The 14,962-nt window shown below is 37.9% G+C and overlaps 2 protein-coding genes across 2 annotated transcripts; both read left to right on the top strand.

Annotated features, from left to right (window-relative positions):
* Window positions 1-3,557: 3,557 nt before the first annotated feature.
* On the top strand, window positions 3,558-7,704 carry LOC147759686 (putative methyltransferase-like protein 24). Its single transcript, XM_086998208.1, has 7 exons — window positions 3,558-3,567; window positions 3,706-3,773; window positions 4,696-4,856; window positions 5,615-5,752; window positions 6,401-6,475; window positions 6,871-7,009; window positions 7,233-7,704. Exons 1-7 carry the CDS (start codon window positions 3,558-3,560, stop codon window positions 7,545-7,547), a joined length of 906 nt encoding a protein of 301 aa, XP_086854334.1. The 3' UTR covers window positions 7,548-7,704.
* Window positions 7,705-10,223: 2,519 nt separating this feature from the next.
* Window positions 10,224-14,442, top strand: LOC106152896 (uncharacterized). The gene is made up of 6 exons (XM_013526636.2): window positions 10,224-10,365; window positions 10,946-11,098; window positions 11,480-11,559; window positions 11,804-11,850; window positions 12,250-12,425; window positions 12,770-14,442. Exons 2-6 carry the CDS (start codon window positions 11,026-11,028, stop codon window positions 13,972-13,974), a joined length of 1,581 nt encoding a protein of 526 aa, XP_013382090.2. The 5' UTR covers window positions 10,224-10,365; window positions 10,946-11,025; the 3' UTR covers window positions 13,975-14,442.
* The last annotated feature ends 520 nt before the right edge of the window (window positions 14,443-14,962 follow it).

Raw genomic sequence — 14,962 nt, 5'->3', positions numbered from 1 at the left:
AAATTTCTTTCTTCTTCGCACTTGTGAAAAATTAGTTTCACTATATTCTGGTCCGACGCTCCTAGCTTATCAGAAATATCACTAAAAAGTAGAGGTTTTGCCTTGGGACCTTTTCCCGCAGCAGTCCCAGCTACAGGGGTAGGTGTGGCTCAGCTGAGACGCGCATGGTCAGTGTCGACGGTTGATTAAATACTTTTCAAGCCAGTTGAACGTCCACGACAAGTATTTAGGAAAAATTGATCAAAGTGGTCAGACATTACATAAGAATTTGGCGGAAGGTGACCAGCGCACGTGGACGGGTTCATTCCATATAACATCTCTAGAGCATGATATAGGGTCACTTTATTCAGTTTTAGGGGTGTTTTAGGGTGAAATGAATTTATTTGTTCTCGGTATGTATGTCAAATAATACACTGCCACCCTCTCGCGATATATGCCATGAACACCTCTCGCTGCCGCTCGAGGTGTTATGACATATATCGCTCGGGTGACAGTGTATTATCTCACACGTACAATACGCTGCAAATACGGTACAAATACAGTTCGAATACGTTGGAAGCATTTGTTGTAAATTTTCTCACGATAAATAAATGAAGAAGTCACCAGTGGGGCATATAAAAAAATCCTGTGGGCCATATACATAAATAAATAAATAAATAAATAAATAAGAAATGTAAGTTCACGAAAATGGATACAGTGATATATGTTCATTAGATATATAAGTACATGTTATTGTTTTTCTTCTTTAGATCATGTATAATTGGTCACTTAACAAGAGAGACAATACAGACATGTACGTACATGTATGTCTATGTCAAATACGGCTGTCACAATTAGACAGCCAACATACCCACTTCCCATCCAAAAAATTTAATTCCCTAACTTCCCCAGATTTCAGTCTGGATTATCCATTTCCTACACTGCTATCGTTAGTGATGGTGACATCTCACTTTATATCTAAAATGTTGTTTTGACATGCAAAAAGTTTAAGATATTCTGTAGCCTACATGTAGGCCTATTGTTCGAAGATTAATGTGATATAAATTCATTACCTAGAAAATGAATCACGTGAAGGTGATGAGACCCCTTTTCACGCCCAACAACTTTAGAAAGTGAAAAAAGAATAGAAATCAGCACTGTGTGCTGCTACAAACACAATTCCTAAAGACATGTTCTCAAAGAAAAAAGTACGCCTGTGGTTAATTTTCCAACCACACTTCATTGCCCTAGGCATTCTTTTGTAGTAGGAGATCGGAATTCGCTGGCGTTCTGCTTTCTGCTAGACACCGCCCCTTTTTGTGGTTTACGTGCTTTTCAAGCATTCGTATGAGTCGTATGGATTTATTATATGCGTAGGCCTACTGTCATTGTAGAGGTGCTTTACACGTTTCAATTTTATTAGATTGGCCAGAGTAAATATAACTGCTCTTAGATCAACCTTAAGGCTGCAGACGGGGGAGGGGGGTGGCAGGAATCTTCTTAACCCACCAAGTACCGACGTGTTGTATATCCATTGAAGCAGCTTTTCATTTCATATCCTCATTTTATTACTTAGCTATTAATAGTAACGTAAAGAGATATAACGCTTTCCCTAGCCTGTTTGTTATACCTACTGGTAAGAAACTGAAACTACACTACAGATGCGCATGCGCAGACAACATGATCCGATAGCCTCCCTTAAACAGAAATGTGTCTCAAGTTCTTGATATGGGTTAAATTACCAAAGATATCCCAATTTACAAAATAACCACTAGCACCTACCATGTCTGAAACACTCATAGTTTGAAAACTGACCTGATATCATGAAATCACAGACATTCTTTCAGTCAAAGCTTAGATCTACTGAATAAATGGTTTTGAGGTTCTAGTTAGCTTTGACACTGGTAATAAACTTTATCTGAGAAAACTTATCAAGCGCTGCATCTCTTTACGTAATTAAAGTAGATCGGATTTGATTTAGACCCCATTCCCAAAGATTTTAGATCGATCTATCCCTGTGGGGAGTCTCACTAGATTACTGTCAGCTTAGCCGGCTTAAGCGTCTGTCCCGCCTACTAAAAGCTGTAAGGGGGTAATTAACTATGGTGCGCGCTCGGCTGACTGCAATTTAGCGTGAAGCCCCAGGGTGTAAGGTCGATCTAAATCTAAATCTCTGGATCGATCTAAATCTCGATCAGGGAATGCACTCTTAGAGCTGAATATTTCGGGCCAAAAGTTTGCTTCTGTCTTCACTCCTGTCAGTTCATGTATAATATAAGGGTTATATAAAATCCGTGCACAAAGTTGGATTCTTCTTCAATCTACTGGTAACCTCAAATGTTTTATGAATAGAGTTTACATCCAGTGGTATACGGTGAAGACACCATGATATCAAATATTCATTATATAATATCAAACATTCATTAATTCAGAACTTTTGGTATGATTAGCTACGTGAAAATATTATTATAAGGAGGCTGCATCTTCGATACTGCATGTTATAAATTACTTTAAGTTATAACGTTAAGTTGCGGATCACCATTGCGAGTATAGGTATAATAAATCCAAGGGGTTGGTTGCGAAGTATTTGGAAGATTCTTTATAACCAGTTGTAAGGGTAAGTAAGGTTAAGTTAATTTCAATTCAGACATACGGTGATGCGGAAATAGTCGTGGACGCCTCAATTTATTGTAATGGTTGAATTTTTTTGGAATTGTATTAATCTTAGCGGTTCAAAGATCAGATGGTTTGGTATATGCAGTGTATGAAAGATCTACTTGACCTCCATCTTTTGATTCGATGAGGGTAGGGGGGCATATATATTTTCATCGTCGATGCTTTGTATATTTGTGTGTATGTCTTCGCAATGTTTATTTAATATTTCAAGACAAGCAGATGCTCACGAGGGGAAATATACTGATTACGAATTTCAAAATGTTTTTTTCTGTTATGTCTTTTAGTAAATGCAATTTTTCTCTGCTAGATATCAGTGCTCTTGTAGTGCTTTTTACAGACAAACACAAGAAGGTAAACCGAGGAGGAGGGGGAGAGAGAGATTAGTGGGCTGAGGTTTAGGCAACAAATGTTATCTTGATTTCAGATGAATAGCATCAATTTGAAAACAGATTCCAGACAAATAGGGTTCCATATATGACTGCCATATCAATCGTGGCTCCAGGATTTAACTAAAGGGGGAGGGGGGGGGGGGCAAGTTAAAATATTCTGAACGGTAGTCAATGATAGGTATTTTTACTAAAATGGGGGTGTAAATTGTCTTTGTTTTGTTGTGTTTTGTGCTTCTTCGTTTTTTTTATACCGTGTTTTGTAGTTGTTGTTTTGAATGGGGGGAGGAGGGGGAATAAAGAAAATCTAGTGAGTACCTTAAAGGGGTTACCTTTTTGAACCAAGGGATCCATAAATGAATATTGCCATGCTACAGATAGTAGTTATAATTGTTTTATCTGTAAACATTTTTACATTTTTCTTTCGTAGAATTAAAAACTATGACCGGGCGGAGAATGTGGAAACTCTTGTCGTTTTTCCTAGTCGTTTTGCTGGTGGGACTTTCCGTCCTCTGGATGCGTGAAGGTGTGTTTTTTTTCCACAGATTTCTAATGAAAACATGTTGGCAATCATATATTTTGTCTTAAGTAAGATCGATACATAAGCGAAATAGAATCAATTACAAAAACATTCAAGATTAATTGTCTAACTTTTATTATTTAGCAAATGAGGTGTCCATCCTTAGATCTGCATTGAGAACCTTAAATAGCAGTAGGTCAGATCTGCAATTGGTAAGCACCGTTCTGAGAAGGAATTCTCCTTCGTTTATTCTCTCTCTCTCTCTCTCTCTCTCTCTCTCTCAGAGGAGGACCCTGCCACAACCGCCGTTAACAATATATTTGTGTTCTTGTATGAAAGTACAAAGATGAACGAGTTAAAATGCAGGGGCGGATCCAGAGATATTTTCTGACAGGCTTCCGAATTATCTTTATTGATCCATCCTCCACTTTTGACCGTCTTCCGACAGAAAAATTAGATACCCGTCAATGTAAACTTGAAAATCTGACCGTCTTCCGGAAGACTCAGAAGACGGCCTAAATCCACCCCATTTAATGTGTCCATAAGGCATTCCCGGGCCCTTCGTGTCCCATTTATAATTTTGTGTCGCGTTTTAAGGGATAACAACTCTTCATTTTGGCAGGGAAAGTGCCATGAAACGGATTTCCCTGGGGAAAACTAAGACGCATTCAAACCTGCCCATGGTTAATATATCCGTTCCGACATTCAAAGTTAGACGTTTTTTTACTTGTAATCATCTCTTAAGAGATTATTACGGAGGGAAACCATCTATGAAGGTCCTCCCGGTCCAATGGCAAGCACCTATTTTGGAACAATTGCAATAACCGCATTTTTTGTGGAGGTTTTTTTTTATTTCTAGGTGCTGTTTACAATGTATTTATTGTGGAACTTATATGAATACAGTAGTTGTTATCCCTTTGATATGCAGGAGACTCGTGTTGTTCAGTGTTATATGAATACACATACGAGCACGAGGCATTTATCTCCTGAAAGTGTTTAAGTTTGATTCTAGGAACAGTAGTAACAAATGTAACTTTCAGTGGCACAGTAAAACCATGATCAGCCTGGAGTTACATAAAAACGTTTATTCAAAATACGATTGGAACGGATGACTTAGTTTTCATCTTTTTCCAGGCGTTGGAGAAACTCCAAGTTACAAAAGCATCAACCATAAAACCTACTCCACTGAAAACGTTCTACAATCTAGCAGACGACATTGAGTATTCAAGAGAAGCCGTTCCGAGACTGTCGGGGGCTGGTGCAATATCAGATAAGATTGAGCTGGACTATTTCAGGTACACACAATGAAATATTCCCGTGAAACAAAATAAAGCTTAAATGCAGGCAGCTTGCGTTGGACTAGTGTTAAAGGATAGGTTTGAAAAAAAATATATAACTCAAAATAGGGTAGGGTAAAAAATAAATTTTTTGGAAAACTCGATCTAGAGGAACAAGTGTTTTTAGAGGCAAAATGGGCCAACAAGTCCACTTCTGGTGAGAAATTTGGGCTATGAGTATTTATAAGGAAGAATCGGAATTATTCCAACCTCAAGCAACCAAAAGGTGAATATCTTTAAAGTATTAAAAAGGATGGATGTTAAATCTTTGTTCTACGCGTATGAAGCGGGAAGCACTCACTATCTTAAACTGAGACCAGCAAAAGAAGATGCCAAGGAAATATCCAGGGTCTGGATCTCCAAGAACATCTTTCCTATCTTTGAGAAGAGCATTTCCAACAAAACAATGCTGTTTAAAAGGTTTATCGCACGTTGTTTGTATTTAACTGCTTACATACGTGCATTCACTTACAATTTAAGCGTCTTTAAAATAATATCGTAAAATTGAATGAAATATAATAAAATATTTATTTCTTAAAATCCAAGCTTTACATAAGTTTCTGTGTAATGTACAATTGATAAATTATTAACATTATTTGAGGAAAATCCTTTGCCTATTTAAAAGTTGTCTATCTGCTCTTTGGTCTGGCTGAACTAATTTCTCCCAAGTGATCCCTCAATAAATGCAATAGTTTGGCTCCTTTTTCAATTTCCAGATATCTTCATAAGTTACAGTTCGACTGCCGAAACCGGATAAGAGCAGGCACCAGAGAAAGAGAAGACGGCGGCTGGGAGGTGTGCCTGGACCCGCCATACAATATGAAACGGGGAAAATGTTTAGTATACTCCTTTGGGTAAGTAGATATGGGTAGGACTTGTGTTACTTCTGGATTTTTATTTCTGCTACACCCATGTCAGTAATTTATGTCCGCCCATTATGAAGTCCTGTCGATGTATAGTAAGCTATAGATATGATAAAAATAAAAATAATAATAATAACTTCGGAAGTCCGTCGTGCATGTATGTTGGTAAAGCCCCCTTTACACTGGACGGCGTTTTTTCTGCGTCCAGCAGTACGGCCCCATTTGAGAGGTAAAAAATTATATTGCTTTACTTGCCGACAACTAGCCGATCATTGAGCATTCATTCTGATACAAAATCAATGTTCGTGTCTCTTTATTAAGACCACAGCGATGCCAAATTTCATGGTCGCAGAAAGGACGCCGTCCAGTGTAAAGGGGGTATAAAGGGGGTATTAGCGTGTAAGGCAGCCACTTAACTACTATATGATATTGGTGTTACAGCTTTTTTTTTCACTCGAACAACACAGTCAAATCCCCCATACCAGTATACTTGTTACTCCACCCTCATCAGTATTTTATGTTCGGAAGGTAAGGCACCCGTTGGATATAGCGTTTGATGTGAAAATGACTTAAAGTAAGTTAAATACGGTGCAAAAATGATACTAACGCAGATGTAAATATTTGTTATTTCGTATCCAGCATCGCTGACAACTGGTCTTTTGACGACTACATGGGCAAGGCCAAAAATTGTACAGTGCACTGTTTCGATCCAAGGTAAGCACTATTCGAAATAAGCAAAATATTGGTACCTTTTGTTCATAAGCAGCGACGAATTTATCGGAGGGCGTAAAATAGGCATATTCTATTTCTTCGCTTCTGAGGAATGTAACACCCCCTAAGGAATGTAACACCCCCTCCCCCAATAAAAAACGATAACAAATAACAAGTCAGACATGCGAGCAGTGAATATTTGCTTTTTGACTCATAACTTTTTCATTCGTATTTTCGGACGATACTTAACCATCCCTTCATATCATTGTCTCATTGACACATGAATATCCCCATTTAATTTTTTTTCAGTATAGGATAGATGATTAATTCTTTAACAAGCCTCACTGAGCATAACACGCGAAAAAGTATCACAGTTTTCTCTCTTAACTTGTTTCCAGTATAGGAAAAAAGGACTTTAAGCGTTCCCGAAACATATATTTCCACAATCTGGGTATATCTGGAAGCAACGGAACCAATGAAAACATGTGGCAACTTTATACGCTTGGATCCATAAAGCGACTTCTTGGACATGAGAACGTACGTCACATACTGGTAAAATTGTTTCAGACTTTCTATTATTAGAGGAAGGGGGTGTTAATACCGATGCTAAAGGGGTTTTGTGGTTTGAGGGACGATTCACTCGCCTTGTTGTGTATGTAAACAATCTGTTGCATTCTCCTTCTGTATGTGTACATCTATCTTGTCCATTTCTTTCTTTCTTTATTTTAGATGATACTTGTTAGCTATATATTTATTTAAGGTGACACTGGACTACCTGAAAATGGACGTTGAATTGAGCGAATGGCCAAGTTTACAGGCAATGTACCGCGAGGGTGTGTTATCCCAAGTCAAACAGTTTGCTTTAGAGTTTCATGACATCCCTAAGAAACAAGCAGATGTCGATATCATCAACAAACTGTACGAGCTCGGGTTTAGGATATTCTACACCAAAAGGAACTTCTATAATCGAGCAAAATCGCGACTAACAAAGCGCACTGTTTATATGTGCATGGAGGTGCATTTTGTAAATATAAACTTTCTGAAGCAGGACGAACAAAGCGGACACCGCCAGTGATTCTTATATAGGCACAGAAAGGATATTTTTTCCTGTTCCGTGGTAAAGACAGTCCTCAGTGCCATCTAGTTATATAAATCTTAATGTAGCAAGCTATATTAAAAATAAGAGGATAAGTTTTCATTACAAACAAGTCACAAATTAATTCTGACTTATGTTTTTGGGGATATCATTAGTCCTGTACTGCTGGTTAAGCCATATGGTTCAATCAAAATGGCTGATATATATATATATATATATATATATATAAATGTTATACATTATGTGGTAGGTTTTCACTTGGATTTGAATGAATAAAATTTAAATATTATACGATCACTAGGTGTATAGGTAAATTTCCGTTTCATTGAAATAGCATTTCTTGAATTAAGCCATTAATCATTTATTAGGTGCTCTCTGCGGGATTAACCCGCCATAAATTTTCCTGAGCTAAATCAATCAATCAATCAATCAATCATATCGACCGATATCGACCATCAACGGCATCAACTAAACAACATCCATAGATATTATAAATATAAATTAACGGGGTAAAGAGCATATCTTTTTTTACTCGCGAATCATTGCACTATTTTATTCAATTTTGAATTCAATACCTTAGTTGTAAATGACTGGCGAGTCATACTAAACAAAATCTACCATAACTGATCTTCTCAGGACAGGACCTAGTTTTTCACACAAGAAATGGCATGGTGTCTTGTACCGCGGCCTGTGTAGTGTAAAATACAGGCGTAGCGAGCTAAGATTTTAATATCTGAGCCCTTTTCTTAATTGAAATAGTGACACACAAGGGCAAAAATAAAATCTTTAAAAAGTTACTACATTAAATTGCTAATTTGTCTTGAGCGAGGATCCAGCACAAATGACACATGTTACCTTATATACTGTACATAAATGCACCTATAAATATATACATGTAGGGTCACTGACATTTCGTGATGATGCGGTCGAATTTTAATGGGCCAAATACGTCATGATACAATGCATTGCACGTGACCAAGGAACACTTCACTAACAGGTGTGACTTCCCGTGGGGGTTCGAGGTCGTTTTTCCTCTTTTTTTATCTGCTCAAAAGGTGCAATCGTTAACACTAAGATTTTTTTGCGGGTCTCGATGCAGATGTTTTTTTGTTTTTACGCTGTTCAGCAACTGGAAATCATTGATTCAATATTCTGGTGGGCCCTTTATTCTCTCTCTCTCTCTCTCTCTCTCTCTCTCTCTCTCTCTCATAAACACACACACACCCGAGCGTGCGTACACGCATTTAACATTCACTTATGAAATATGTCAAAAGCTGAACGGTGGGTCAAAACATCACATTAGTTCCCTGACTCGTGCCATGTAGGCGTACCTACCTTTCTTAGTCGTAGTATGTAGGCGTATCTATCGTCAACAGAATTAATACTTATATTCCGGGTCACGAAATTTCACTTAACCACCTCTCTGCCTTAGTCGATTTGCCCCACTTTAAACACATTTTGCCCATCCTAATGGTCAAGATGTTTGACAATGGTCAGTAGGAATGTCCTTCAGTGGTCAGAGAAAGTGTTCTTTTGTGACCAGATCATCCCTTTGTTCTAATGTATACAATTAAAACGACATATACTTCTTATGTAATGCACACTGCAATAGAAATGTAGCCCAAAATTGCTTTAATTTGTTGCTTTGAGCACTTAAGAAGAATTTACCCATGGGTAATGAAATGCGACAGTCATGCATGGGTAATGAAATGCGACAGTCATGATACAAATAAATAAAATAAACAGATAAGGATACATGTAGTAAGATAATGGAAAATAAATATTAATTTGATTTGATTGTAAGTTTATATGCTCGTTTCGTGGTCCATTCATTTACTTATTTTCTGTGGGTCATCTATTCATTTGCTGTAAACCTCAAAGCGAGAGAGAGAGAGAGAGAGAGAGAGAGAGTAGGCTAAATGAACACAAGACAAATAAACAATGCACTATGTCTATCAAATACGGAAGTGACAGCTAAATTGCTATAGCACCCTCTTCCCATTCGAAAATATCAATTTCCTAACCCTCCTTTATGAGAATTTGCTCTGTCAATCCATTATTTTCCATTTCCTAAACTAATATCGCTTTATGTTGAAAACAGCTACGGGCATTAATATAAACATCTAGCACTTCCCCGACAGTGGCATCTCACTTTGTTATGTTGTTTTGACATGCGAAATGTTTGAGATATTCCGGAACCTATAGATTAATGTAATCTAAGTTCAGTGCCTACATGTGTAGTAAATGACTCAAGCAACTGCATTTTTCAATTAAAATACGTACAAGGTACAAGTTGTTTCTATAAATTATATGTTGCTTATACTTCTTTGCATAAACTAGATGTTACATGTATATATATATGGAATACAAACAAAAAAGGAAAATAAAATAAAAATGAAATAAAAATAAAAAAATTTAAAAAAAATAAAAAGAAGATGCAAGGGTTAGAAATGGTATATTTTCTTGGTCAAAAGGGAAGGCGCAAAACGTATGTATATGTATTTACCTTACAGTCTTGTTTTAAACTTTGGATACTAATTAAGTAAAAGTAAGGCACATTATAGCTAACATCAACGGGACCCTGACAACTGAACGATTAAACAAGTTTTAAATTGACGTAGGAAGACCCATCCCCTTTTTAGATCCGCTTCCTGGCGGCATTGAATTAATATCCTATTATATATCATTCTAAATATATGCTGCGAAGCCGGTAGTCAATCGTATAAAAGCCAACTATATGCGGTTTAGTGCATCAAACTCCACAGTGCTGAACATATAGTCAAAACTGAACTTGAAGGTAGGTTGGGATTCTGTTAACTCAAACCAGTGTGATGTCCTATGATATAGGCAAATAACGACGTTACAACGCAGTATACGTATAAAGAAAGAAACTGGATGTTGAATTGTATCTATAGTAGCTAGCATAAGGTCTTTTTGGAGAGATGGTCCGAACATTTATAACTAGCTATTTCATCCACTGGGTCTGTATTAAATGGAATACTAGTGCCAAATTTACTGAAGGTTAATTACGGCGACTCGTTTTATGTCGTTTTTATGGAAATTGCATTGCGTTGCATAGTTTGCATTCACGGCCGTAGCTACTGGTAGGTTAAGGCTGACGGGACACTTGCCGTGCCAACTTCCCACAGATCTGTTTTAGGGATAAAGTAGTTTCAGGGGGTGGTCTTAGGGCTCATTCATATAGAAACATTGAAACTACATAGATCCAAGTTTTGTTATGGCCGTGTAAGCAAAGGTGACTACCTTATAAAGGGACGGGGCTCCAAGCGATTTAATACATTTTCAACTCTGCTATTTGCTGGAGATCACTCTCGTTGAACTAAAACAACGCCATCTTAATTTTAATTTTTTTAAAGGTAAGACGCGGGGCAGTGGTTTTATCGGAAATCCGGGTGAACAAATACAAACAAGTAGAAGCTAAGACACCGCCGTCATCATGGTTGCTGTGGCGAATGTGTTTGGACTGGCGCTACTCTTAATACTCTCCACTGCCGGCCCCGTATCGGGATGTGAGTTGTAATTGTTATCTTAAAGACCCGAGAATATTGCTAGATAATTGTGCAGTTTAAATTGATTTACTTGAAATTTCCAACTACATGTACCCCTCCTACAGCAGCATATAAGTTGCAAACAAAACATTGGAGAATAATCTGCTTTTGTGAATGAACAAGGTACATAGATTTTAAAGCCGTTCACAGAATTACTGCATGTACAATGTACCTAATGTACCTATAAACTTCCTTTTGGGTTCTAAGTTTCTAATTTTTACATCACCCTCATAATGGAGATTGAGACGGAAGCGTTTTACTCGTAACGGTGAAAATGGACATTTATACAAATTTTAGGGTGTTTTAAGCATTATAATATTCAATGTGCATTATGATATTCAGTTCTAGGAAGCGGTGGTATCATTGACATCATCGTAGACAAATTTTTATCAAAATGTCCGGACTATCCTGATTATCCAGACGTAAGTGACCTCTCTCTCTCTCTCTGTCTCTCACTCTCTCTCTCTCTCTCTCTCTCTCCATCAATTATCAAAGTGATTCAACTCATGGATTAGTAGGAATGTGCACGCTGTAGTAATGGATAGCTACTTTTTATTATATATTTTTATTTGCTTTTTAAATAAAAGAATTTGTATTTCTTTTTTTTATTTCTACATGAAACACAAAATGAAGTAAAGAAAAGCATCGCTTTATTCTTGTCTTCAGATATGTGACCTGAAACCGCAAGTCCAGCGTCTACAGCGCGAGGTTAAGTGAGTATTTTAATTGCACTTGTGACTAACATTATGGTACACGCAGATTTAAACTAAACTAATTTAAGCTTAGCAATTAATATGTCGTCGTTGTATTAAACAATTAAATTAAATTAAAAACATGTTAACTCTATTGCTAGGGGACTTTTTTTAAAACAAAACGTGGGATACCAAAAATATCTTTTTAAGATGACAGGGGTATTATTTGATTATAAGTATATCCTGATGTCATAATACAGCGTAGCTCAAATGTTTAAAACCAAGGCATTCATCATTATCAATTTGTTATCGTTACAAAATAACTGTAAATATATAATCACCTTGTATTGTATTGTTATATCTCGGCCATTGTATCAGAATATAATAATAATAATAATAATAATAACGTATTATTTCCAGCTCCCTCGCGGCGAAGAGGAGCTCTGTATACAACAATTGCAAGGACATGCGGAACAGGCTGGTCAGCCTCCAGTCTGATGTGGCCGCAGTCGCCGATGCTTTCAAGGAGCTGACATTTGAAGTATACCAACTCCTCACCATTGCAAGGCTGAGGTCTTCCTATGGTTCTTTCTCCGGTAGGTGGCGTTTGGTATGGGTGGAGGCAGGTGGGGGTGTTTTATGACGTGGCACCAGGAGGGCGTGTCTTGGGAATTCTGTGCAGATGTCCCTTTTACAGATTCACAAACAAAAGAAATTATCCTCATTCCCACTTATTATTTTTGATTTATGTAAATGTGCTTTACGTTAAATGGATTATATTAGGACAATTTGTCTTTCATAGGCGCAAAATGAGCAATTTATTTGATAAACACGTACTAATCTTACAAAGCTTTAAGTATCATTTACACTGTTATATTTATCTAAGCAACGACTTTAACGTTATCCTATTTCACTCTTTTATTTTGTTATCTTTAATTAGGTGTAAACCAGACAATTGACATAAAAGATCTTGAAGTTCTTAAAACTGAGCTAGACGACATAAAGAACAAGGTGGACACGGGTCTGGAAGGAATAGTGAACCAGCTCTTGGAGAGAGAGGTGGAAAATCTTCTGTCGACGCTGCCCGTACCCGTGCCTTTCTCCGGGGGCGATATCCTGGACCTCCTCGGCATTGGGAGCAACAAGAGAAAACAGCGCGAGTACGAAAACAAGTTAAAGTCCGCCAAATCGACTTTGGAAGAAGCTAAAAAGATGGTTGATCACAGTTTGCGTCGCATTGAGGCCGACTGCGCAAAGATCCAATCGGCTTGGCCGGAACTGCAGAAACGCGTTACCACTGCCTTCCGTAACGTCTTTAAGGTCACGGTCGATCTTGGCAACGCCTTTCCCGGCTTGAAGGTACAGTTAAGTGACCTCCGTAACAAAATGTGTACGCGAAGCAAGAGAAGCATCGCCGATCTAATCCGAAACAAAATTCGCTCCGGACTTAAACGCCTACCAGACCTTAGTAGGCTAGCAGCGTCCTTTAAGCCACAACCAGGAGGAAGACTCCAACCACTTTCAAACTTTGCCCTCTCCCTTCAGTTTGCTCAGACCCAAAAATGCTTGGAAGACAACCACGGTTTGTCTGGCCCTTACTCCAAACAAAGAGTCTCAGGCATATCCTCTGCCCTGCGGGGCTTGAAAAATTACCTGAACACCGATTTCCATAACAAGGTCAACGGCGCTCTGGAAGACATCTTGGGTCCTTTTACCAAGGAACAGCTACCGAAACTGATTGGGATTGCCGACAGGATCGTCAAACTGATGAAGGTCAACTCCACCCTCGATGCCATATTAAGCCGCGTCAGTCCTCTGGACAGCAGCTTCACGACAACCGACGCTCTGCGCATGATATCTGGACTTTTCCCGCACCAGAAGTGCTACCTCATCTATCCGCTGAGCTTTGCGCGGTCTGGGGCCAGCCACCCTACCTATACAGTCCCGACAACAGACAAGCTGTTCGAAATACGTAATGACTTGGTAGATTTGCTGGACATGGCGGGCGGGGACTGCAATGCCGTACCGGCTGCTAGAGAGTTCATTGGGAGACGCCATACCATGTCGGACGGTTTGTTCAACTATCTGGTCAAGTCGTCTCACCCTGAATGGGACTGTGTCACAGTGAATGGCGACGTCTGTTGAGTAACCCGTGTTTTTTATGTTAAAATCAAATTTACCCCTACACACAAAAAATCAAATGGTTTTGAATTATTTCACAAGTAATGTACAGGTACAAGTTTTACACTTTTTTATTTTGGAAATAACAATGGTATTTATATTTCAGTTATGTGTTATATAACTGCCGAAAGGCACTGTTAGTATGCGCATACACATAATGGAAAATAATCAGATTCTAAAGAAGTGCTGAAACCAAAGAGGGTATGATAAAAATTATAAGGAAAAAATACAGTTTTAGTGATATTCTTTTTTACCGTGCTACCAAAGTTTTTTTTTTAAATGATATATAGCTTCAGTAATGGTCACAATATATTAAGCAAAAGCCATACTAAGTTCATACCTTTACACGTTACTTGTGTTTTTTTTATAGCAATGCATTTACGACAGATTATCATCTGATAAGTGAATAAATCATAAATTGCATATATCCTATCACATCTCGTCTGTTACTTTCATATAGGTGAATAAAATCAAACTTCGGCGTATTGGGGGAGGGGAGCAACGGTTGGTATTTACCTTTAAGACATATTTCATTATACATTTAGCGTTTGCTCTTCCTTATTTTAAAACTTTTACCACAAGTTTGACTATGGAAAAGCAAAATGCGCAGTAATTTTACTTTTATTTAACAGAGAATCTTTCAGAGACCGTTATTCATGGACATGATATACCCGAGAAAATGCATACCTTCACATTTGTTCCTAACATAAAGGGTATATGATGATGTATTTTTCAACTCCAACACGATTTACTTTGTCAACCGACATTCGATATCCTTTAACCTTTCACAATTGCAAGGCTTAAATGCGTTGTTTTTTAGTTCAAAAGCTTCTACTCCTGAAGGAGAGGGCTAAATATGGGTGACTGTATATAGGCGCGTTTTATTTTATTTTTTGATGTTAAGTCCAGAAGGCCGCGTGTCGCCGATAATTTATTCACATGTCCCTTTGCA

Source organism: Lingula anatina, chromosome 10 (assembly GCF_051362555.1).
Source record: "Lingula anatina isolate TDL-2025a chromosome 10, LinAna3.0, whole genome shotgun sequence".
Lineage (NCBI taxonomy): Eukaryota > Metazoa > Brachiopoda > Lingulata > Lingulida > Lingulidae > Lingula > Lingula anatina.
This window is presented reverse-complemented; position numbering and strand designations above follow the sequence as displayed.

What these genes read in the sequence shown, in the direction of transcription:
- LOC147759686 (XM_086998208.1), top strand. An exon ending in TGTTTAGTATACTCCTTTGG is followed by an intron (nt 5,753 to 6,400) that starts GTAAGTAGATAT and finishes TTTCGTATCCAG; the next exon opens with CATCGCTGACAACTGGTCTT. An exon ending in GTGCACTGTTTCGATCCAAG is followed by an intron (nt 6,476 to 6,870) that starts GTAAGCACTATT and finishes ACTTGTTTCCAG; the next exon opens with TATAGGAAAAAAGGACTTTA.
- LOC106152896 (XM_013526636.2), top strand. Translation starts at nt 11,026, where the DNA reads ATGGTTGCTGTGGCGAATGTGTTTGGACTGGCGCTACTCTTAATACTC. An exon ending in CGTCTACAGCGCGAGGTTAA is followed by an intron (nt 11,851 to 12,249) that starts GTGAGTATTTTA and finishes TATTATTTCCAG; the next exon opens with CTCCCTCGCGGCGAAGAGGA. An exon ending in TTCCTATGGTTCTTTCTCCG is followed by an intron (nt 12,426 to 12,769) that starts GTAGGTGGCGTT and finishes ATCTTTAATTAG; the next exon opens with GTGTAAACCAGACAATTGAC.